A 25113-nucleotide genomic window follows, 5' to 3' on the forward strand; every position below is an offset into this window, starting at 1 on the left:
GAGCTGGCATGGTCAGGCAAGGCCCCTCTTCTGGTTTGCAGACTCCTTGTGTCCTCACATGGTGGAAGGGACAAGGGACATCTCTCAGGCGTCTTTGATAAGGGCATTAATCTCACTCTCTACCCACTCCACCGAATCACCTCCCCAAGGCTCCACCTCCAATTCCATCACTCTGGGCATGAGGATTTCAACATACAAGTTCAGACCACAGCACCTGTGTCCTGCGGAAAATGTGCAAAATACACAAAGGCAGAAAGAAGGAAATCTTTAAAATCATTCATAATATTAACACTAAGATAATTTGTTTTAATTTCACAAAGTGGACTTTTATTATATAGATATGGACATTTCTGATGTAATTTTTTAAATCTCTTTTTTGAAGGCATATATATTTTACAAATGGGATCTCACTGAAAAACACAATTTAGTATTCTGCTTTTAACAATCTATAGTACATCCAGCTTTAAGTATAAATTATAAAAATTAATGACTTAATATACTAACAATTAATCATGACATAAGCTATACATTTTTTCCCAATGTCAAAGTTGAATACATTTAAATTTCTTATTGGGGTTGAGAAGCTTCTCTTTTTTTTTTTTTTTAAGTTTATTTATTTTTGTCAGGGGGAGGGGCAGAGAGAGACAGAGAATCCCAAGCAGACTCCGCACTGTCAACACAGAGCCCAATGCAGGACTTTCGAACTCAAGAACCAGGAGATTGTGACCTGAGCCGAAATCAAGAGTCGGATGCCTAATGGACTGAGCCACCCAGATACCCTGGAGCTACGAAGCTTCTAACTGACTTCAGAGTCAGAAAAGTATCAACAAATAAAGGATAAGCTTACCTATAAACATAGAAAATCTATATATACTTTTCTTCTAAGAGTTTCATGGAGCCAGAGTAAATCATCTCTACTCATTCTTCCTACAACTGGAGGTAGCAAGGTCTTAGAAAAACCACCTTGAGAGGGGTCTGGGTGGCTCAGTCAGTTAAGCCTCCGACTTCAGCTCAGGTCATGCATGATCTGTGGCTCCTGAGTTCTAGCCCCGCATCAGGCTCTGTGCTGACAGCTTGGAGCCTGGAGCCTGCTTTGGATTCTGTCTCCCTCTCTCTCTCGGCCCCTCCTCCACTTATACTTTGTCTCTCTCTCTCTCAAAAATAAACAAACATTAAAAAAATATTAAAAAAAAAACACCCTGAGGAAAAACCATCAAGGGTCCACCAGTAGAAAATTCCAGAAGCATTTCACCAGACCAGAAGATACAAGTGAATCAGAATATATCAGAGCCAAAGGAAGTTGCCCTTGTTTATTATCTATGGCCATATTAACAGTGTAAATCAAGCGATGTTATATAAAGGAGAACGTTCCTATTCATATTAAGTTTATAGTACTTTCAATATTATGTTATATAAGTTTAATTTTTAGTTTTAAATAATGTTAAAAGATATAAGGATTGTATAGAGAACTCTCATGTACTCTCTACCCAGATTCACCAGTTTCTAACATTTTGTCACATCTGTTTTCTCTTTCCCATTCTCTCTCCCCCCTTTCTCTCTCTCTCTCTCTCTCTCTCTCTCTCTCTCTCTCTCTCACACACACACACACATATGTATATAGCATTTCAATTTTTTTTCTAAACCATTTGAGAGTGAGTAGAAAACTTCATGCTATATTATTCCTTAATATATCAGTGTTCATTTCCTAAAAGCAAGGATATTCTCCTGCATAATTACAATACAGTTATCAAATTTAGGATACTGCACATTGTTTCAGTACTTTCGATCTAATCTGCCAGCTATGTTCAAGTTTTGTCAGTTGTCCTCTATACCACACATTTTTCCTAATTTAAGATCCAGGGCAGAATCGCATACTGCATTTGGTAGTCATGTTCCTTTAGTTTCCTTTAACCTGGAACAGAATCTTTCTTTGTCTCTAATGAATCTGACCTTTTAGAACAACGTAAGCCAAGTAGTTTTTTAAATAGGATGTTCCTCATTTTAAGTTTGTCTGATGTTTCTCATGTTTGGGCCAAGATTATGCATCTCTGCCCGGAATACAGCGTGTAAGATACTGTGTGTTTTTCAAGGTACACAAGATTCAGCCGCGCATTTGGTGATGGTAATTTTAGTCACCTGATAAAGGTGTTTCCATATATCTCCACTGGCTATTTTGTTCCTTAAACTAATGAGCAATTTGTGCTTATTAAGACTCTTTGTACATCCTGCTTCTCATCAGAATTTCCTTGGAGTTAGCATCCATTGATAGTTTTTGCCAAAACCAATATTGGTATGAGAGTTGGAACATGATTTTCTAGTTCTCCCTCTTCCTCTTTACTTATGGATGCAGGAATATTTATTTCTCAACGTTTATAATTTTGAATTAATAATTCACAATTCAGGGGTGCCTGGGTGGCTCAGTCGGTTAAGCGTCTGACTTCGGCTGAGGTCATGATCTCATGGTTCAAGAGTTGGAGCCCCGCGTCGGGCTCTGCGCTGAGAGCTGAGAACCTGAAGCCTGCTTCGGATTTTGTGTCTCCCTCTCTCCCTCTTCCCCTCTCCCACTCATGCTCTCTCTCTCTCTCTCTCTCAAAAATAAAAATAAACATCACAAAAATTTTTTAAATAATAATTCACAATTCATTACTATCCTTTATTTTTATGTTACAATTATCTTAAATTTTCCCAGTGGGAACATCTTCAAGTCGGTGCCCGTGTTCTTGTGACGTGCCCACATCATGGTTTTAGCAATTGCTGATTTTCTGGCGCAAGATGCTAGAGGCCCATCTTGTACTTTCTTTGCTCCAGCCTTGAAAATAACTATTTTTCCAGGGATCCTTAATTCACTAGACAATGGAATAGTACTTATTTTATTTCTCTCTTCTTAAAATTTAGTATCTATCCAGTTGATACAACATTATCTTTGCTGTGCTGGTTTGCAATACTTTTCCATAGACTGTATTTCTATTTGCAATTATATTTATTTCTGGAGTTTATATTCTATTCCACTGGTCTGCCTGTCTATTGATGGGTCAGCACCACAGTTTTAATTATGGAAGCTTTGTAGGGTGCATTAATTTTTGGGTAGAAATCAACTCCTCTTTCTCATCCCCCAGCTCTCATATTTCAGAGTTTCCTTAGCTATTTTGCCATGTTTGATTTTCTGTAGCAATTTTATCTTCAACTTGTCTAATTCCAGAAAACGTTCACTGATATTTTTTTATTGTGATTGTATGGAATTTATAAATCACATCAAGTACATCTTGATGGTGAAATGTCACATCAAGAACATGAAATGCCTTTTTCATTTGTTCAACTGTACTTTTACGTCTTTCATGAATTTTAATTTTAAATAACTTTTATGTAGTTTCTTGTTAAGCTTATCCAGAAGCAGGTTAACTTCTTTTGTTGCTATTGTGAATGAAGTTTTCTCTTCTATAATACATTCTAACTTGTTATTATTTGTGTATATGAGAGGTATTTTTTTTGCAGAATAATTTTATAATTTTGCTAAATTGCTGAAATCCTTTAGTGATTTAGTTCTAGAAGTTGTTCTCTAGGCTTTCTAGGGATACTGCCATATTACCAACAAATAGCACAGAGCCTGACGCGGGCCTCGAACTCACTGACCGCGAGATCATGACCTGAGCCAAAGTCGGACGCTTAACCGACTGAGCCACCCAGGCGCTCCCCTGATGATCTATTTTTTTTTTTTCAACGTTTGTTTATTTTTGAGACAGAGAGAGACAGAGCATGAACAAGGGGGGGGGGGGTGGCGGGCAGAGAGAGAGGGAGATACAGAATCCGAAACAGGCTGCAGGCTCCGAGCGGTCAGCACAGAGCCCGACGCGGGGCTCGAACTCACGGGCCGCGAGATCATGACCTGAGCCAAAGTTGAACATTTAACCGACTGAGCCACCCAGGCGCTCCCCTGATGATCTATTTTTAAAAAATTGTTTGCCTAATTGCAGTAGAATATTAAATTGCAGGAGGAATAGCATCCTTGCCTTGTTCTGGACTCTAGCAGAATATCCTGTGCCTGGTGCTTTGCGCATGGTAGCTTCTTAATAATTTTATTTCTTTTGTAGAAATTGGTCTGCTTAAGCATTCTCTCTCTACTGGTGTCACTTTTGGCAATTTATATTTTCCTAAGAAATTAAGTCTTTCTATATAGGCTTTCAAATTTATTTGTACTGAGAAGTGCAAAGAAATCTCACGATATTTAAAAACTCTGTGCTGTATATCAATCGTTACACCCTTCTTTTCTTTAATTTTTTCCTCTTTATGTAACTTTTATTTTGCATATTTTTAGTTTCTTCCTTTTTTTTTCTCCTTATTAATATGTTAGTGGTTTACCTGTTGTGTTGATTTTTTCAACTTCAGATTTTGATTGATTAATTTGATCTAATATGGGCTTTTTGAAGTATTCTAACACATTAATTTTTGCTTGTGTCCATATAACTTCTTTATTGTTGCTTGTTTTGTTGATGTTATTTGTAACTTCTTTTACTTAGAAATTTGCATAATTTTCATTTACTTATATTTATTGGTTTAAGCGTTAAGGCCTATGAATTCTCTGATCTCTACTTTTAAAGTATCTCTTAGATTGGATCTGTAGCAATTACATCATCATTTTTCAGAAATTCTATACTATCTGCATTTAGCCTTTCCCTGAAAACTTACTTAGTGAAGCATTCTATAATGTATATGTAGACAGGCCTACCTATATGGAGATTTTCGTTTTAATTTCAAGTTATCCTGCCTCGTGATCAGTAATCTTTCTACTTTATGGAAACTACTGATTTTTTTTCTGCGTGCCCAAATGTAGCAACAGATTCTGAGAATGCTTCACTTGTATTTGGAAGATGCAATCTCTTTTATCGGTTCGTTTTCTATCCGTAAGCTCTAATTTGTTTCCAAGTTTTTATTTATATTCCAGATAGTTAACATACGTGCAATATTAGTTTCTGGTGTGCAATATAGTGAGTCCACACTTTCCTACAACAACAGGTACTCATCACGGCAAGTGCACTCCTTAATTCCCTTCATCTATTTAACCCATCCCCTATCCGCCTCCCCTCTGGTAATCGTCCAGTTGTTCTCCACAGTTAAGAGTCTGTTTCTTGGTTTCTCTCTCTCTTTTTCCCCCCCTTTGCCCATTTGTTTTGCTTCTTAAGTTCCACATAAGAGTGAAATCATATGGTGTTTATCTTTCTCTGACTTATTTCGTGTAGCATAATACTCTCTAGCTCCATCCACGTCATTGCAAATGGCAAGATTCTGTTGTTATTTTTTAAATACACTTGACTTGTCTTGTACTGAGAGTAGTGTGTTAAACTACTCTGTAAAGAGTGTTTCTGTCTACCTCCCCTTGCACCTTCTGCTGTTTCCACTTTGCATAAATGACTGCTGTATTATCTGGTGCACAGATATTCATTACTCTTGTCCCTTTATTGTGCAATGGGGGTTTTAGCACTACAAAGTTCCCTTTTCTATCTTATTTGATGCCTTTTGTCCTTAATTCTACTTTGTCTAATATCAAGATAATTACAACCTCTGCTTTCTTATTAATTTCATTTACCTACACTTTAGTCCTAGTATCTTGAAATATTGTATTTTATAGGTTTTTTCTAGAAGTATAGTGCTGGATTTTGCTTTAAAAAAAACTTTTTAGAAAAGAATTAAGTCTATTTACTTGTATTGATATGAGTGATATCATCAACTCTATCATAACAGGCATCAACTCTATCATAACGTTTTTGTTATAATTACTGTGCAACATTTAAATTTACTTTATTTCTTTTTTTAAATGTTTATTTTGGAGAAAGAGAGTGAGCGAGGGAGGAACAGAGAGAGAGGGAAACAGAGGATCCAAAGCGGGCTCTGCACTGAGAACAGAGAGCCGAATGAGGGGCTCGAAATCACAAACTGAACCTGAGACCATGACCTGAGTGGAAGTCGAACGCTTAACTGACTGAGCCACCCAGGCACCCCAAATTTATTTTATTTCTTTAGCTTTTTGAGTTTTTCTTTGCTCTAGATGGTTTCAAATTTCTTGCATTTAACTGAGGTTTAATTTTTATTTTAGTGATCGTCTTTGTGTTTATATCTTTTATAAAACTCTAATCTCACTTTTTTCTTGCCTAACCTTTAAATCTAAGCAGTCATTTTTAAGTAGTATCTTTTGACTCCTTCCTATTGTCTCTACCACAGTCAATAATTTTATTGCACTTTCACCTTTTCTCTCATGTTAAAGTTGGATCTTTACTTCTTTGTCAAAACATCCTATGTTTACATTCTACTTTTCTCTTCAAACGCACCGAGTTTCGCCCATTGCCTTAGCCATCCTTTGGTTGCCCAAAGCTCTTTTATACTAGATTCCTCAGAAGGTCACCTGGGTAGAGAATTCCCTGAATTTCGCATTCACAATTCTTTCACTAAAGCTTTGTTGTGGGAAGGACAAGTTATCTATATTTTAAATTCTTGGTTCCCACTTTCTTTAAATTTCTTGAAAATGCTGCTACCCTATTGGAATTGCTTCAAATCTTCCTTTTAAGGACACTGACATAAGTCTAATTCGTGTGCCCTTGTAAATTATTTGATTTTTTTTTTTTTTTTTTTTTTGCCTGAAGGGCTTGGCTTTTTCCCTTTATATTTAAAATCTAATATTTTTAGTAAAACACCTCTCAGAATCTGTTTGGGAGATGTTTTACCAGCTAGTCAGTAGACCCATGCATTGAGTAAACTCATTTTTTATTTCCAGAATTTGTCTTGAATTATAATTTTAAATATTAGTTTTTCCATTTTCCTCTTTCTAGAAAAACTCTGTAAGCAATATTGGATCTTCTTTGCCTGCTTTCCAAGTCAACTGCTTTGCCTATGACTCATTTTAATTTATTTTCCTCTCATTTTTATTCTTTTGTCTTTATTTTTATGTTGCTTTTTAAAGTTTTCTTTCAATCTATTTTTTCTTGAGCTCTGTATAATTTGGAGTTTATATCTGATATTAATTTGACTATTTCTGACTTTAATAAATTATCATTTTATTTCTTCCTAGGTCTTTCTCATTTCCTTTCTTTCTTTATTGAATTTCCAATTCATGGTGCTTTTTTTAGTACCCCCAGTGAATGTTTAAGAATATTTGATTTAGGGGTGCCTGGAGCCAGTTAAGCGTCCAACTTTGGCTCAGGTCATGATCTCACTGCTCATGGGTTCGAGCTCCATGTGGCAGGCACTCTGTTCGAGCCCCGTGTGGGCTGACAGCTCAGAGCCTGGAGCCTGTTTCAGATTCTGTGTCTCCCTCTCTCTCTGACCCTCCCCTGCTAGTGCTTTTTATCTCTCTCTGTCTCTCAAAAATAAATAAACATTAAAAAAAATTTTAAGAATATTTGATTTATATGAAATGTTTTTGGTTTTTCTTTTTTTTGGTATAGCTTTTTCTCTATTTGTTCGGTTAGTGACTTTAGCAGAGAAGTTGCATCAGCTGAAATGTTTTGATTTTCATTTTCTCCTTTATCTTATAGCAGTTTGGTATGGAATTAATTTTTTCCAGTTCTTGATATGTTTGTGGACAGTGTTCATTGATAAAGAGTGCCTTTTCCAGTTATTTTAATGAAACGCTATTTGTTTAATTACAAATATTGTTGCTGATGGAAATAGGAGTGGAGAATGCTACCCTACATGCTATCCTAAATCCTGAACCAAAGCTGAAAACTTTATGAACATGACATTGACCACCTGAAACAAAATTGAAGTTTCTCTCTTCTGGAAGGATGAGTTGACAAAAAATGTTGGATTAAATATTATGACTATGCTCTTAAAATAAAGAGAAGATTATTATGGAACTAAAAAGTATTTAAAATACTTGCCAATTTTGTAAAAATAAAAGAGGAATGCTTAAAACCATTGGGAACCATGTGATTTTTCTCATAGGTGTACGATCTGCTTCCACGTGTAGAACTGTATGGTTATTTCTATCATGGCCTCAACCTTGATGATGGCAAGTTTGACTCTTGCGTTCCTCAGAAGGATATATTCTACAATGGTTTGTATTATATACCTGTAAGCAACTATGGGGATGGAGACACCTATGATATTCTCAGGGTAAGATCACTTAAGACTTTAAAAATTATTTCATTTCAATTTTAACTGTAGTATTCATAATGCATATCTGTGTTTTATTAAATGTGTCGTTTTCTTCCTATTCTTGGAGACTGGTGTCAGTAATCTCTTTCAAGATGACTCAGAAACTATCTTACAAAAAGATATTAAGGGGTGCCTGGGTGGCTCAGTCACCTAAGGGTCTGACTTCGACTCAGGTCATGATTTCATGTTTCATGAGTTCGAGCCCCACGTCGGGCTCTGTGCTGACAGCTCAGAGCCTGGAGCCTGCTTCGGATTCTGTGTCTCCTTCTCTCTCTGCCCCTCCCCTGCTCATGCTCTGTCTCCCTCTGTCTCTCAAAAATAAGTAAAAGATTTTTAAAAAGGTATTAATTTTTGTTGATTTTCTCCCTCTTTTGTTAAAAATAAGTGGCAGTGAAATTATAAAACTTTGTGTTCGAAGTAATGAGCCAGTCTTCAATTTATTGCAATAAGTGTTACACAGAAATTACCAAACCAAGAAGCTGAAATATAGCCCAGGCTCCATCAGTTAGATCCGCTGAAGTCTCCATAAGAGGAGTCAGAAGGCATGGAAGGAAAAGGGCTAGACAGACTTTAGTTTAATCTACAAGGGACTGTGCAGTGCATGTGTATATATCTATGTGTTTGCATCTGTTTGACGTTAATTAGGGTGATGATAGTGCTTACCTCATAAGTATTTTTCCCTCTGCATTAAATGGAGAATGACTTAAAATACTTAGCAAAATCCTGGCACATACACGCTAGATAAATCATAATGCTTATCATTTTTGTTCCAAATTAAAGACTTTCCATACATCAAATAGAGCTGACTTGACTTCTAAAATCCCACACCCTTGCTAGCAGAGGAAACTTCTATCATCTGTTTATCATTATAATATATAGTTGGTAGGCCTTTTTTTAGGTCTTGCATGAAAGAAACGCACAGCTTTCTTTTGTTGTTTGTTTCTTTGAAGGCTATGGGTCTGAAAGTCTTTACCAACCTTCATTACCGGAAACCGGAAGTATGTTCAACGGAGGGAAGGATGCCATTCCTCAGGCCATTGCATCTAGACGCAGAAGGATATGGGTCAATATACAGTGCCCCACCTAGAATTGCATGTGGGTATCACCTCACGCCAGTCAGACTGGCTAAAATGAACAAATCAGGAGACTATAGATGCTGCGAGGATGTGGAGAAACGGGATCTCTCTTGCACTGTTGGTGGGAATGCCAACTGGTGCAGCCGCTCTGGAAAACAGTGTGGAGGTTCCTCAAAAAATTAAAAATAGATCTACCCTATGACCCAGCAATAACACTGCTAGGAATTTACCCAAGGGATACGGGAGTGCTAATGCATAGGGGCACTTGTACCCCAATGTTTATAGCAGCACTTTCAACAATAGCCAAATTATGGAAAGAGCCTAAATGTCCATCAGCTGAGGAATGGATAAAGAAATTGTGGTTTATATACACAATGGAATACTACATGGTGATGAGAAAGAATGAAATATGGCCTTTTGTAGCAACATGGATGGAACTGGAGAGTGTTATGCTAAGTGAAACAAGTCATACAGAGAAAGACAGATACCATATGTTTTCACTCATGTGTGGATCCTGAGAAACAACAGAAGACCGTGGGGGAGGGGAAGGGGAAAAAAAAAGTTAGACTTGCATGTGGGTAATCTAGAATTTTATGTCTTAGAGATGGCTAAAAGAGTTTGTGGAACTGGGTGTATTTGTGATAAAACTATAAAAATTGGGATTTATATGTGAATTAGGCCATGTTTTTGACTACAACTAGACATCCTGCAGGATAAGGCAGACTAGAAATGGTTTTTGGGTTTTGGTTTGGGTTTTTTTGTTGTTGTTGTTCAAAGGAAGAATTACCTTCGGATGTACAAGGAAGTTTATTTTTATCGGTAGAACACAGAATCAGAAGTGTTTAAGAGCAGGCAATGTGTCGTGATGCAGGAGGGACAATCATTGTAAGTGAGTGTGATACAGGAGAAGGTGTCCTGATGGGGCCCTTATACCTGTATTACGTGTAAACCACAATCCACAGGGTTCAAGACAGAAGGCATTTTGATTCCCAGGTAGCCAAAAAGCTGGCATCAGAGACGTGAGTTCAAATAGTAGTCCGTTTTCTATTGAAAGGGCTGTAAACACAAAAATCAGCCATCATCTTAGGCGAATGAGGTAATGAGACAGATGTTCAAAACGGGAATGTAGTCGGGAAAGCAAATGAAACAAGATCATCGGAATGGGACTAAAATCAAAGCTGAATTCCAGATCTGAAAATACGTGAATGACACCCACAAATCCCCCTACACAATATCGAGTGAGTCCAGTAGTCGAAGTGGGGCTGATCCTGAAGATGAGTACCAGAAACTACTGGAGAAAAATGAAAGCCCTAACAACTTCATGCAAGGGTGGATTCAGCAGGTACTCAAGAGACCCTAGAAGTGTAGAGTTTAAAACCGCTTCGAAGTCCTAGTCAAGAGGTTGAAGCTCTGTACTTTTTTTTCTGCTACTCGATGACACTACATTCAGTAATCTTTATCAGACACATTTAAACTGCTTAGTATCTTTCAATGAAATATACTGAACCCCAAAGTCATTCCCTGTAATGTCCTCCTTCTTCAGTTATTCATTTGTTAACTCACTCAACAAACATTTATTGAGGCCAGGTACGGAGTTACGCATCGTAAAGGCAGTGGCTTCATCTCGGCTTTTCTGGAACTTTTAGTCTCACAGGGAAGCATGACAAGTGAAGCAGGAACACCAAAAGCCTGGGAAGAGTGCACGGAATGGGAAGAATATAAACAGGAGACATAAATTCCTCCAGGGCCTGTTAAATCCTTGGCATTTATGCCAAGACCTGAAAGATGAATGATTGTACATCGCAAAGGAGTTAGAAAACGCATTCCAAGCAGTGAGGGAAGCACTATGCAAGACCAGCGAAGAAAACAAAAGTGTTTCAGGGTGGCAGAAGGATGGCTCAAAAGCAAGAGTAAAGATAGGCCAAGCAAGAGGGATAGACAGCTCAGGAAGACCTTGTAGGGCATTGAAAGCGCTTACAATTCATTTCAGTGAAATAATACACGATTGACAAGTTTTCCGCCATCTAATATGTGTTTTTAAAAGATATCTCTGGCTGCTCTATGGAAAAGGGGATTGGGATTTGGGCTGCTTGTATGAAATATTCTAAATGCTAGTAATTAAACTGAGAGACGGCAGTGCTGGGACTACCATAAAAAGGCAGTGGAAATAGAGAAACATGGATAGATCTGAGAGCTGTTTTCAGAGATTGGTTAGGATAGAAAACACAGAAAGGGGGTCTGGGATCAAGGGCAATTCTTAAGTCTCTGATTTGGGTGAGTGAGTGGATTTTGGTACTTTTCAGGGAGACAGGAAATACTAGAGAGGAGAAGGGGGTGTATATAATGAGTTTGCCTTTGGAACCGATTCATTTGAAATGCCTGTAAAGTATCCAAGAAGAAATGTCCAGGTTGGAGATGCAGAGGTGGGGGGGGGGGGTGCTGGGGGAGACCTCAGCACACGTATTGTAATGGCACCATGTGTGGGGATGTCAATGGGGAGACAGTGCCTAAAGAAGAGAAGAGGTCTTAGAAACCAGAGCTCTTAGAAACCAGTTAAAGAGGGGGAGATCACAAAATGGGGAGAATGGGAGAATGGGAGTGGCCAAAGAGAAGAAAACTAGAAGGATGTGGTGTCACGAAGGTTAACAGGAGTGACTATTTAAAAAGGACGCAGTGATTAAGAATGCCGGTTACAGCCTAGAGGCCAAGTAAGTGCAAGATACCAGAATGTCAAATGAGAAGCTCAATTCAGGAACAAACATCACTTTCTCTAAATCTGGCCCTGGAGGCACAATGTAACCCGGTTGTTATTGTTGTCGGTTTGTTGTGGTTTTGAATAATGGCAGAGATTTGAACATCAAAATGCCGATGCCTAGGTGTAGATATACATTTATTGGCAATGAGCCCCGGGAGCAAAGCCCTATTTTGCTTCACATTAAGCATGTGTGATTAACGACATAGCTTATAGGTGTGTGCCTTTGAAACACATACCTTTATTCTCTTGTCTAAAGCATTTCTCTTGTCTTTTAGCTGGTGGAGGCCTGAAGGAGAATTTTGACTATGTAGAACAGGCTATAATAGAAACGGTAAGAACAAACTTCCCAGAGACGTGGATATGGGACCTCGTCAGTGTCGAGTGAGTTTTTGAGTTTTCTCTCCTGTGTTTATTTCTATTTTCTTTTCGTTGTTATTTCTTAAACTTCACCATCAGCTGTATAAAGCAATACCGTATTTGTAAAATAGAGACGATCATTCATTGTTATGTCCTGATCACGTTATTTTTTTTTTCTCTAGCATTGTTTCTCATTTATTAATCTCATGCAGGCAGATGCAAGCTGCTTCAACTTTTTTTTAAATCGTGCAGTGTTCAAAGAAATTTGCCATTTTTAAAGATAAATTTGATAAAAATACGGCTTTCAAGATTGTTATCTAATGCCCTGTCTAAACATTTTAACTTACTTTTAACCTTCAGTTAATACGTTTTTGCTTGCTCTGCACGACGTTTAGCTTCCTTGTTTAGACAAGGAATGCATTTTATCAATGATGTCTCCTTAGTTCCTCAGGTTCAGCAAACATGTCCTTCCTCGTCCCTGATACCATAACCCAGTGGCAGGCAAATGGCTTCTGTGTGAATGGTGACGCTGGATTTGGCATTTCATCAACAGTCACTCTGGAAATCTCCCAGCCTTTTTTTGTTGAAATGACTTTGCCCTTTTCAGTTGTTCGAAATGAACAATCCGATTTGGTTGTCAGTGTCTTCAGCTACCTGAGTACATGTGTAGAGGTAAGTTGTTCCCTTCGATCTGGACACGAAATCTACCAACGCCAAAAGATCTCTCAATATTTTCCTTGAATATTACCCTAGTCTCTTTATTCTCAAATGCAAAAATGGCACTATCAAGTTATAAGACCTGTTCCCATATTCCTCAGGGAGAAATACTTACTTTAGGGAAGCCTGGATGGCTCAGTCTGTTGAGCAACCAACTCTTGATATTGGCTCAGGTGGTGATCTCCCAGTCGTGAGACCGAGTCCCACATTGGGCTCTGCGCTCATGCTCTGCTTGGTTTTTTTTTTTCTCTCTTTCTCTCAAAATAGATCAATAACCATTTAAAAATTTAAACAACAGCTGTTTTAATTCACAGCATTGATTTGAATACAACTTTGAGAATATCATATCATACTGCTGTGTGTTTTACCATTGTTTATCTTCTTGTGAGAAGTAATTTGGTGTCTTTTGTTTTTGCTAGCAAATTGGCTAATTTTCTCAAGATGGGAAGAGGAATCGTAGCAGCAAAGTTTTTAGAATGCCACTCTCATTGCTTGACTGTTTTTTTTTTTTTTTTTTTTTTCAGATTTCGGTTCGGCTGGAATCATCTCAGTATTTTGAAGCAAATATCAGCACCCCTAAAAACAATGGCAGTGAGATTATCCAAGCTGGAGAGAAGAAAACGTATGTCTGGACTCTTCTACCGAATACATTGGGTAAGTCAACGGGTATGCCAATCCCTCATGGAAAACCAGCCCTTTTGTTTTTCAACCTTTTTTTTCTTGACTTTTATTTCCAGTATAGTTAACACAAAGCATTATATCGGAGTCAGGTTTACAACAGAGTCAACAATTCTATACATTATTCAGGTCTCATCATGGTAGGTGCAGTCTTAATCCCCAGGATGGGTAAAATAGATGTAGGGAAAAAACAGCCTACTTTTATGGCCTTCATTTATTTTCCTTAAATCCTCTATACAAACATAGTTTTCTCCCTCACATTTTGTAAGTCTCATTTTTGTAAATTTTCTTTTAAAAAATTTTTTAAATGTTTATTTATTTTTGTGAGAGAGCACACAAGCAGGGGAGGGGCAGAGAGAGCAGGAGTCACAGAATCCAAAGCAGGATCCAGGCTCTGAGCCATCAGCACAGAGCCCGATGTGGGGCTGGAACCCCTGAACCATGAAATCATGACCTGAGCCAGAATCAGACGCTTAAATGACTGAGCCACCCAGGTGCCCCTCCTCTTTGTAAATTTTCAATTAAAAATCCTATTTTGATAATCTCTTTTCCAGTTGCTAATGCAAAGCCACCATTCATTTGTATAAAAGAATAACATGATTTAAATACAATATAAATGCCAATTTCCATGATCTATCAAATCCGTATGTCATGTCCCAAAAGGAGGTTATATTGTTATTAATGTTGCTCAGGTCCTCCACTTCTAACTTGCTCCTTCACCTATCATCAAGGACATACATGCGTCACCTATACCAAAATTACTCCTCAATCATGATGATTGCCAGGACTTATAAATTTGCTAGATATATCATGAAACATCAAAAACAGTGAACCCTTGGATGGAGATCAGACACTGAGAAGAGTATTTTCTTCATGCATGTGTTATCTGCAATATAGAAAAATAAATTTGCAAGTATCTTGTTGAAAATATAAGGGAAGGGAAAGTTAAAAAAAAAAACTAGTAAACAAAATGCTAGATGTGATAGAGCCGTGATACTCGTTATCGCTGATGTAAAAAATTGTCATTAAAATTTCCTTTATTTCATGTTCCATGTTCATTGTGTTATTGCAGGCAGCAAAAAGTTTATTTATAGATCATTTTGGTTCACCTGTGATGTTGGTGTGACTAAAACTACTTTCCCTGTTAGATTTTGTTTCTCGATTTTTCTGACTACACTTAAGTCTTCAAAAATCTTACCCTGGCAATTGAGATAGAATACTATATGGCATTTTTTTATGGTAAGTTTTATGGCATTAAGTGGGGGACACAGTTCTAAGAATAGAGAATCAAAGTCGTTCTTAAAAGGAAACAAATGAAACAAAACACAGCAACAAGTAAAAACAAGAACAGTAATTGGTTATATATATTGGTATATAGGCATACAGTAATAGGAAGCCAAAAGAATTATCTTTTTCAATCTTCCAATTTTTACAATGAAACTGAAGATCAGTGTTAATTACATGACCCATGATTCACGGGGAGTTAAAAACAATGGATTCCTTGCTAGCACTGACTTAAATCCAGTGCCCTTTCCACTATGTCATATTTTACTATTTGTGTTTGTTCAAACTTGGGAAAAGTGAGGATCCCTGGTTATTTGGTGTTCTGTCCCCATATTGGTATACGTAACCTTTATCGACAACCAATTATCAAGGAATTTTCTCTGGTGGCTTTGCAAATTATTATTTTTCCTTAAAATATTTTACTTTTTAATTAAATAAATGAATCATTTATTATCTTTGTTGGGTTGGTTTTTAACTTCTTTTTTATTTGAGTAGAGTAGGCACACTGTGCGACATTAGTTTCAAGTGTAAAACTTAGTGATTGAACATCACTATGGTATAACCACCATCCGTCTCCATACAAGGCTACTACAGTGTCATTGACTATACTCCCCATGTTGTGCCTTTTATTCCCATGACTTATTCATTCCATGACTGGAACCCTCTCCTTCACCCATTTTGCCCATTACCCCACCCCCTTCCCTCTGGCAACTATCAAGTTGTTTGTATTTAGATCTGATTCTTTTTGTTTGTTTGTTTTGTTTTTTACATAATGAATCATGTATTTAACATAAGGATCTTGAAACAGCTAAAACAGAGCTTATCAAATCATCTTCAGGCAGGAGAAAGAACAAATTATTTTGGTCAAGCACAAACACGATGATAGTATGTATTCAGGTCATCCAATTCAAGATGTGGTTCGTAGAGTCTAACCATTTCCCATTACAGAAGAGGCCTATGGTCAACAATTTAACTTACATTCAGGAATGTTTTCCAGGTAAAGTGAATATCACGGTAGTTGCTGAGTCCAGACAAAGTAGTGCCTGCCCCAAAGAAGCAACTGATCAGCAGAATCTAAACTGGAAAGATACTGTGGTCAAAAGTCTATTGGTGGAGGTATGTACATGCAAAACTGTCAGGCTCTTTCAGATAAGCAATGGGTTAAATACAGGGAGGCATTCTTCTTGAATATACTTAATGAATTGAGTATAGTGACTTTTGACACAAAACATATCATTTTAGATGAATTAAAGCAGCAGGAAAATTCATCCTTTCTTTAATTCATATCTGACCCAGGATAGTAAAGCTTAATATTTGAAACAGGCTTGATGATTTTTTGCTTGCTCCCGACTCGTGGTTCCTGTAGACCTGTTGCTCTTCCTTTCCTTTTTTTTTTTTTTTAATTTTTTTTTCTTTTTACATTTTATTTATTGTTGAGAGAGAGAGAGAAACAGAGCACAAGTGGGGGAGGGGCAGAGAGAGAGGCAAACACAGAATCCGAAGCAGGCTCCAGGCTCTGAGCTCTCAGCACAGAGCCCGATGCAGGGCTCGAACCCACGAACCGTGAGATCATCACCTGAGCCGAAGTCAGTTGCTTAACCGACTGAGCCATCCAGGTGCACCTTCCCTTCCTTTTTTTTAACCGACTCTTAAATCTGAGACAAATCTACTTGTCCTACACTCCGGTGTACATCCCATCATCCTCAAAAAGAATTAACAATTCTCAGTAGATAATTCTCACCTCGCCTCTTGGTCCTACTCCACAAAACACTGTCATTTGTCATTGGAGATGCTGGACGGGATCGGGGGGTCGACAGTGTCCCACAATGATATCGAAGTTATCTCTGTTCGAACAACGGGAACACAGGGTCTAAAGTAGATCTTGGTACTATACAGTGACTTCCAAATTTAAACAAAAGTGGTCAATGAATGGATCATCTCCCGGGGACAAACATGGGCCAGTCATGTCTCTCTGAGCTGATTCTGGATTACGTTTCCTACATGGAAGGTGCCCCAGACTCATTACTTTGTGCTTGTCTTTGTTTACTCTTTGACAGCCTGAAGGTATTGAAAAAGAAATGACTCAAAGTTTCCTTATCTGTACACAAGGTAAGAGACTCTTTTAGGTGGTCAAATTAGTCCCAAAGAAAATTTGTCAACAGAGTCAACTTATTTCCTTTCCTTACACATTAGTTCCCTGGCCACACTGAGTAATTTCAGTGATTTCATGTTAAGTACCTAACGGGGGATGATTTTATTCCATCCCTTATCTTCATTGTACAATTTTGGCTGACCAAAAGTATAATTTGTGAGAATTTTTTTGTCAGTTCATCTATGACATTGGTCTGCCTCAACCCGTTTTCCCATTTTACATATTTTTTGGCTCCTCTTGCCATATGATGTGTTGCACAGCATTGGACAGAGGAAGATCAGGACAGGGAGAAAGCAACCCACAGACACATCACCACCCCTCAGTCACCTGCTTTGTGGCCATCTTGTTGATGATGATCTGATGTTAGTGGGAATCTCCAAACTTTGCCTTCTATGTGTGCTGTTTTATATGTCATAGTCAGTAGCTTTTTACATTTTTTTTTCACACATAAGGAGTTTAGGCACTCTACTAATGGAAACTAAGGGCCATTATCTAATACACACACACACACACACACACACACACACACACACCATTCTCTGAATGTATTATTATTCTAACTGAGATCAGAGATTTCAATTTCATCTTTCTAATAAGCAACTTGCAAAAAAGAAGTCAATAATGAAATCTATTTCCTAATATGTTTGTCCCACGTATCTGGCTGCTGTTGTCTGTAAAAGAAAGTTATCACATTATCTTTTTTATCAATATTTTCCATCTAGGGACCAAAGTCTCCAATCAGGTCGTTTTGGACTTGCCAAACAATGTCGTAGAAGGATCGGCCAGGGCCTTTTTCACTGTTGTGGGTAAGTTGGCTAAATCTTGTCTTTCACAATGAGTTGAAAATTTTGATTGAGGTGATCTTAAAAAAAAAAAAATCCTTAAAATAACAGAATGGAGAGATTTCTCTAAACTATTAGTTGGAGGGAAGGATTGTTGAAGGTCATTCTCTATGCTTATTTCCATGTGGGATCTGAAAGGAGAATGGTACCATTTTCTTTTTTTTCTTCCACATTTTTTATTTAAATTCTAGTTAGCTAAGGAGCACCTGGGTGCCTCAGTCGATTAAGTGTCCAACTTCGGCTCAGGACGTGATCTCATGGTTGATGGGTTCGAGCCCCACATCGGGCTCTGTGCTGACAGCTCAGAGCCTGGAGCCTGCTTCAGATTCTGTGTTTCCCTCTCTCTCTACCCCTCCCTCACTAGTGTCCTGTCTCTCTCTGTCTCCCTCTCTCAAAATAAATAAACATTAAAAAAAATTCTAGTTAGCTACATATAGTGTAATATTGGCCAGGAGGAGTAGAATTTAGTGATTCATCACTTACATATAACACTCAGTGCTCCTCACAAGTGCCCTCCTTAGTACCTATCACCCATTTAGCCCATTCCTATAGTAGCCCATAGTAACAGGCAAAATCTATTTTACAAAAGGCAAACTTCTTTTTCTAACATTAATGCTTTTGTGGGAGGGATGGATTGCAGTTATAATTCACAGGCTCAGTTTCTCAAAAAGCTAACAAGCAAACAAGCAAAGACACACTTTTCTAACTTCCCCCTGTCTCTGGTAAGGAGATTTTCAGAAATATTTTGTATGCTTTGGGGCACCTGGATGGCTCAGTCGGTTAAGCACCCAACTCTTGGTTTCGGCTCAGGTCATAATCTTGCAGTTCGTGAGTTCGAGCCCCGCGTCGGGCTCGGCGCTGACAGTGAGGAGCCTGCTTGGGATTCTCTGTCTTCCTCTCTCTCGGCGTCCCCCCCTCTCAAAAATAAATAAACATTTAAACAAAAAAAAAAACATTTTGCATACCAGAAACTCCTTTAACTTCACCGGCTACGCCTATCTCCTCTTTAGAATTACCTCAGGAGAACGTTCCTTGTTTCCACCATTTAAATGCAATTTTAGGGACACCGAGGTGGCTCAGTCAGTTAAGTATCTGGCTTTGGCTCAGCTCGTGATCTCAAGGTTTATGAGTTCGAGCCCCGTGTTGTGCTCTGTGTTGACAGGTCGGAGCCAAGAGTCTGCTTCAGATTCTGTGTCTCCCTCTCTCTCTGCCCCTCCCCTGCTCGTATTATGTCTCTCTCTCAAAAATAAACAACCCTTAAAAAACAATTGTAATGCGATTTTTAATATTTCCTACTTCCACTGTGTGTCTTTTATCTGCAGTTGTTAATGCTGAGGTACCAACCATAAGCGGTGGTAACCTTCTGCTTTTCTTATTTTTAGGGGATATTCTAGGACTTGCGATGCAGAATCTGGAGAATCTTCTCCAAATGCCCTATGGATGTGGAGAGCAGAATATTGCCCTACTCGCATCGGATACCTATGTCCTAGACTATCTACAATCTACTAAACAGTTGACCGAGGAAGTTAAATCTAAGGCTTTCTTTTTCTTGTCTAACGGTGAGGCTATTTGCGTAATTTCCACCCATAATAAATAAAATCAATTGTCCCTGATACCAAGATGTCCTAAAGCTATTATTATGAGGTGGTCTCGTGGGGGGGGGGGAGCAGGTAGGTATTTATTTTTGACCCATAATAGTGGGTCTGGACTCCGAACTGAGGTGGTCTGAGTCCTAGCTACTTTTTCTTTTTACTTCAGTATCTATGCGGCCATTCGGCTTCACAGATTAGAACAATAACTTTTAAAATTATGAGCCCAGTTTTTTTTTCATCTGGACATTGTGCCACCCTACCTAGTTTGTTGCTCTTGTTACTAATAGCTATAAAAAGCTCACTCATCAAGTTCTGTATTCGTTTGCCCAGTTGTATTCCATTGTAATGAAGTGACTGGATTTGTATGTAAAAAAAAAAAAAAAGGATATACAAACCTTGCAAAATGTGACACCAAGGAGAGATCCAAGAGGATAATTTCTCCAGGTTTACTTTTCAGAAAGATATCACAGAAATAAATTAACCTTAAGGAAAAGGTATTAAATAGTTAAGTGCCACTTATTAAACTAGGCATAGTCACATGTCATATCTGGTCATTAAAACCCTGTAAAGCATGACTTACTTTTTCTCACTATGGATAGAGAACCCAAATTTCAGAAATTAAACTTGAAATGATCCTCCTAGTAATTTCTGTCTGTATAAAACCCAAACACAGGGCTTGTACTATGCCGTTCTTTTTCTTCTAATTTTCGTAGCTTGAAAAACTAATTTCCTATTTTTTTTTTTATTTTAGGTTATCAAAAGCAGTTGTCTTTCAAAAATTTTGATGGTTCATATAGTGTGTTTTGGCAGAGTAACCGGAAAGGAAGTCTATGGTAAGAGATGAACATTTTATTTTAAATAATGTAAGAGTGATCCGAAGAGGGCTTGTGACAGTCTGAGGGGGCTGAGTTCGGTGGGATTTGGAAGCAAAATGAGTTTCAAAGTGACTTTACAGAAATGAATCACATTGACTAAAATGTTTGACTATTCTGTCTCTAATACAACCATATACCTAAAGTACCGTGGCAATTTGCCTAGCAGTCTCATCATTTAATGACACCCCCCTGTACCCCCACAGCCTAACATTGTGGCAAGTGACACAGGTTGGTCTACACTTCTCAGAGAGCCATGTAGATTCAGGAGAGAGGAAAGTAAAACCAGAAGGCCCCAGAGCATCTAATTAAACCCATTCTGTCTCCGTGTATAGATAATCCAATGAACCACAAAACAAGAATTTTGAGTGGAAACACGCTGGAAATTACCTACGTTTATGTTCACATATTGACGTTCACAGCATTTTACTGACCTAGTGGAAAAATCCACTCTCAGTAAATGTTCTTTGCGGTCAACATGAGCCAAATCAGACGCAGCCACTCTTGAAGGGGAACAATGCTGATGAACCTGTTGGAGAAATGACGTCTCTTTCTTATCTAACTGTTGTCTAACTAGTGATTTGTATTACAGGCTCAGTGCCCTTACTTTTAAGACATTAGAGAAAATGAAGGAATATGTTTACATTGATGAACAAGTTCAAAAACAGACCTTGCTCTGGCTTTCAAGCAAACAGCAAATCGATGGCTGCTTTAAAAGTGATGGCAAGCTTTTCAACAATGCCTGGGAGGTGAGAGATGAACAGAATTAGGCCTTCCTCGCGTCATTGCATTGCCTACCTTTCCTACTTCTGGTCTAACTCATCTAAAACAGGAATATTTTTCCTGGGAATATTACCCCTTCTGAGTCCACCAGAGTCGTAGGTCCCTGACGTACTGGTCAACAGCCTCATTCCCCTGCATGCATGTTAACCACAGCTAGACTAACTTTTCCTGAACCTGCTGTTTGCCTCATGGTCTTTAGTTCTTCCATAGAACTTCCATAGAACTAGTCTCCTGCAGTGGATAAACTAAAAATAGGAGAGAAGGAAGAAAAAAGGAACCTAGAAGGGAAACATTCATAAATTTAAAGTCAGACAATATGTTAAAGAATGGGGCCCTAATTAGGGAATTCATTCCTATTTATGGATGGCAAGAACGTTCAGGAAGAATATCCAGTCCTTCACAGCATTTCAGTGAAACTCTTTCAATGTTTTCTCAAGTCAAAGGATGAAGGCTTAGGTTGCTGTAGGTCAAAATACAAATGAGATGAACTATGTCCTTGAAGGTACCCACCCCTTCCCTTCCCCTGTGCATATGTAGGTAAATCACTAGGCATTTTCCCTTCTGGTTTCCCTTCTTTGAGGATACCTGTACATCTCCATTCCATCCTCTACATTCTTTTTTTTTTTAATTTTTTAATGTTTATTTATTTTTGACAGAGAGAGAGAGAGCATGAGCAGGGGAGGGGCAGAGAGAGAGGGGGACACAGAATCTGAAGCAGGCTCCAGGCTCTGAGCTGTCAGCACAGAGCCCCATGCCGAGCTTGAACTCACAGACCGTGAGATCATGACCTGAGCCGAAGTCGGATGCTCAACCAACTGAGCCACCGAGGTGCCCCTCCGTCCTCTATGTTCTTTATTCTCCTAACCTTTGTACTTCCCTCTGAAAACAAGCCCTGATCATGATTTTTTTAGCATGCCATAGTATCGCCTAAAATATTCGGGGCTTTCCCTCTTCATTGTTCAGAGTCACCACACCTATTCTTGGATTTGAAACCTAAAGCTAATCCACTTCAAAATATGGACAAATGGCCACTCTGTATGGTATTTCATTTTAATGCAATTTTCTTCAAATTCTTATACTGTTTGTAGTGTAGAAAAATGTCTTTATCTTTTTACTGTTTTAAAGTTTGTTTTTGAGAGAGAGCACGCACGCAAGCGTGAACAGGAAAGAGACAGAGAAAGAGGGGGAGAGAATCCCAAACAGCCCTCGCGCTGTCAGCACAAAGCCCAAACCTGTGGCTCGATCCCACGAACCGTGAGATCATGACCTGAGCCGAAATCAGGAGTCGGACACTTAACTCGCTGAGCCACCCAGGCTCCCCTAGACAAATGTCTTTAAATTATTTCAAATCTCTTCTTCACAATAGGAGCACCCTGGTAGAGAAGAGCTCTTGTCCTTACGTAGAAAATGAGAATTGTGTATGTTCTTTTCTAAAACATCTCTGCAAGCTTTCTTCTTACTGGGCCCATTACTGATCACTGCTTCCGTTTGTCTGATCTTACCCAATCCCTTTTCCAGGATTCTGTGTGTGTGTGTGTGTGTGTGTGTGTGTGTGTGTGTGTGTTGAGTTGGGAAGGATTAAGAAGCAACAGAAAAACAAGAACCCATACTGCAAGAGAATGGTGATAGAACCTGTTATAATTTAAATGGATTCCCACAGCTTATTTTGGTGTTCCTTTCTACAGTTATTTGCACCTTGCAAACTGAGCTCCTCAGATGTTCATTTTCTGAAGAAGAAAGAGGTCACCTTTTGCTTAAATAGAGAAACTGAGAGGTTTATGCCAGATCAGAGGATCTCAAAAGCCATCTGAAGGCTATGCACCTATATCATTAGAGCACCCATTCATTTCCCTGTGTCTTATTCCTAACTTTTTGAATCAGAATCTCTTGTGTGAATGCTGGTTTATCTAATGCTTAAGTTCCCCACTGCATTTTTATGCATTGTCAACTTACAAATTGCATAACTTACAGATGCTTTTCTGGTTTTACACTCTACGAATCCTTGAGACCTGACTATCGTTACCTCCTAGGATACGTCCCCAGGGATGTTCAGGCAGCTTCGCAGCAACCTTCTGCTCGAGGGCAGCAGAAATTCTGTGTTTATTTTTCCAAATGAACAACAAATAAAGGAAAATAGAGCCATGGGAGTTATTTGGAATTCATGCTCAATCCTGGGTCATGTAAACAGATTGTCATTTCGTGTACTTGACATTAATTGTATTTTTGTTTATTTCATTAGTGTAATGAATCTTGGTGGATTCTCACTCCGATAGCATAGTTATTAACCATCACATTTTAAAATTACATTTAGGATGTTTTCATAAATAAGAGTATTGGTTCCAGTGTTTCTAGCATACTTAGTTTCACTTCAGAAGAATAGCTCTTTTTTGTGTGTGGTCTACTATCCTGTGTGATTAATTGTTCCCTTGTGTTTAGGGTGGAGAAGAAGAGGACGTTTTACTCACTGCCTATATTGTCGGAGCGTTCCTTGAAGCTGGACTCAATTTCACCGTACGGATTCTTATCATCCTTGAGTTCCAGCCAGTTGAATGCACATTAAATGCATTATGGGTTCAGAGCGATTTGAAATCCTTAGACTGAATGAAAATCGGGAGAGCATTTAATTCATTACCCCTCCTTAAGTTAAAGCTGCTCAAAGTTTTTCTGATTCATAGAAACCTCTGATGAACGCTTGCGTTTCTCTCTAGGGAAGATACACATAGGCACACATCCGCAAGCTTTTCATACCATTTCAGGTATTGAGATATCTCCTTATGTCCAGCCATGAATTTCAGGTTAAGAAGTCCTGTTTTAGGTGTAGACGTAACCGAAGAGTCTGTTTGTCAAACCAGTTTAGTATGTAAACATGTTCAACTTAAGTGTGATCATATTGGCTACCCCCGAATCCCAAATTCAGATTATCTGACTGAAAAATCTATTCCTGAACTAAGTGAAATAGCAGGAATTTTTAGTCACTAGTATATCTCGAAAAGCATCCTTAGAAATATAATGCATATTACTTAGCTTTTATTTCCCAAACACTAATATTGTCATTAAAACTGAATTTTAACAATATTTATGAACTATCATACATACGTGTATATGAATAAGTTTATATGTAAAATATACTTCAAGGACATATTGTATACGTTTTACAGAATGATTAGTTTAAATAGTCAGCAAGCTTATAAAGTATTCAGGTATTATTTTAAAATATATTATTCTTCGCCTTGACTAGTTTCCTGCTCTACGAGATGGGCTTTTTTGCCTAGAGGAAGCACTTCAACACGGCGTCACTAATGGCTATAATCATGCAATTCTAGCTTATGCTTTTGCATTAGCTGAAAAAGAGGAACAAATGGAATCCTTACTCCAGATCCTGGATCAATCTGCTACCAAAACAAGTAAGCATTATTATTCACTCTTACTAATGAGGATGGCCTTGAAAATAAAGAAATGAAACTTACTTATAATCATATAGGAACCCTGTCTTCACTGGTCTGCTTCCATTTCTCTTGTGGAATTTCTCGGCGCCCCTTTATCTTTAAAGAACATTCCATAGGGCACCTGTTGGCTCAGTCAGTTGAGCATCCAACTCTTCATTTCAGGTCAGATCCTGATTCTGGAGTCAAGGGATCAAGCCCTGCTGAGCGCAGAGCTTGCTTGAGATTCTCTCTCCCTCTCTCTCTCTCTGTCTCTCTGCCCTTCTAAAATTAAAAAATTAAATTTAAAATTAAAAAAGTTTTAAAACAATAAAAATAAAATCAAGAACGTTACATGTTTTCTATTTCCCTCTTTCTCCTTTCTGTTAGTTTCTTTTCCAATGAGTAAAGTAGAGAAAATCAAGCATGGTGACCATG

At 38.3% G+C, this 25113-nt stretch overlaps 1 protein-coding gene across 2 annotated transcripts in view; it reads left to right on the plus strand.

The window, feature by feature from the left end:
* The window catches only part of LOC109259076 (ovostatin homolog 2-like), a 53536-nt gene that overhangs the window by 20882 nt on the left and 7541 nt on the right, over window positions 1-25113 (plus strand). For both annotated transcript variants that reach the window (XM_019436398.2, XM_019436397.2), the window contains exons 16-28: window positions 7933-8103; window positions 9096-9240; window positions 12252-12357; window positions 12777-13005; window positions 13575-13704; window positions 16010-16128; window positions 17070-17121; window positions 17887-17970; window positions 19389-19565; window positions 20350-20431; window positions 21063-21219; window positions 23690-23764; window positions 24492-24657. In XM_019436398.2, the coding sequence (XP_019291943.2) occupies window positions 7933-8103; window positions 9096-9240; window positions 12252-12357; window positions 12777-13005; window positions 13575-13704; window positions 16010-16128; window positions 17070-17121; window positions 17887-17970; window positions 19389-19565; window positions 20350-20431; window positions 21063-21219; window positions 23690-23764; window positions 24492-24657 (1693 nt within the window). The remainder of the gene's footprint in view (window positions 1-7932; window positions 8104-9095; window positions 9241-12251; window positions 12358-12776; window positions 13006-13574; window positions 13705-16009; window positions 16129-17069; window positions 17122-17886; window positions 17971-19388; window positions 19566-20349; window positions 20432-21062; window positions 21220-23689; window positions 23765-24491; window positions 24658-25113) is intronic.

The sequence above is a fragment of the Panthera pardus genome, unplaced genomic scaffold, assembly GCF_024362965.1.
Source record: "Panthera pardus isolate Hobbes unplaced genomic scaffold, ASM2436296v1 HiC_scaffold_6, whole genome shotgun sequence".
NCBI lineage: Eukaryota > Metazoa > Chordata > Mammalia > Carnivora > Felidae > Panthera > Panthera pardus.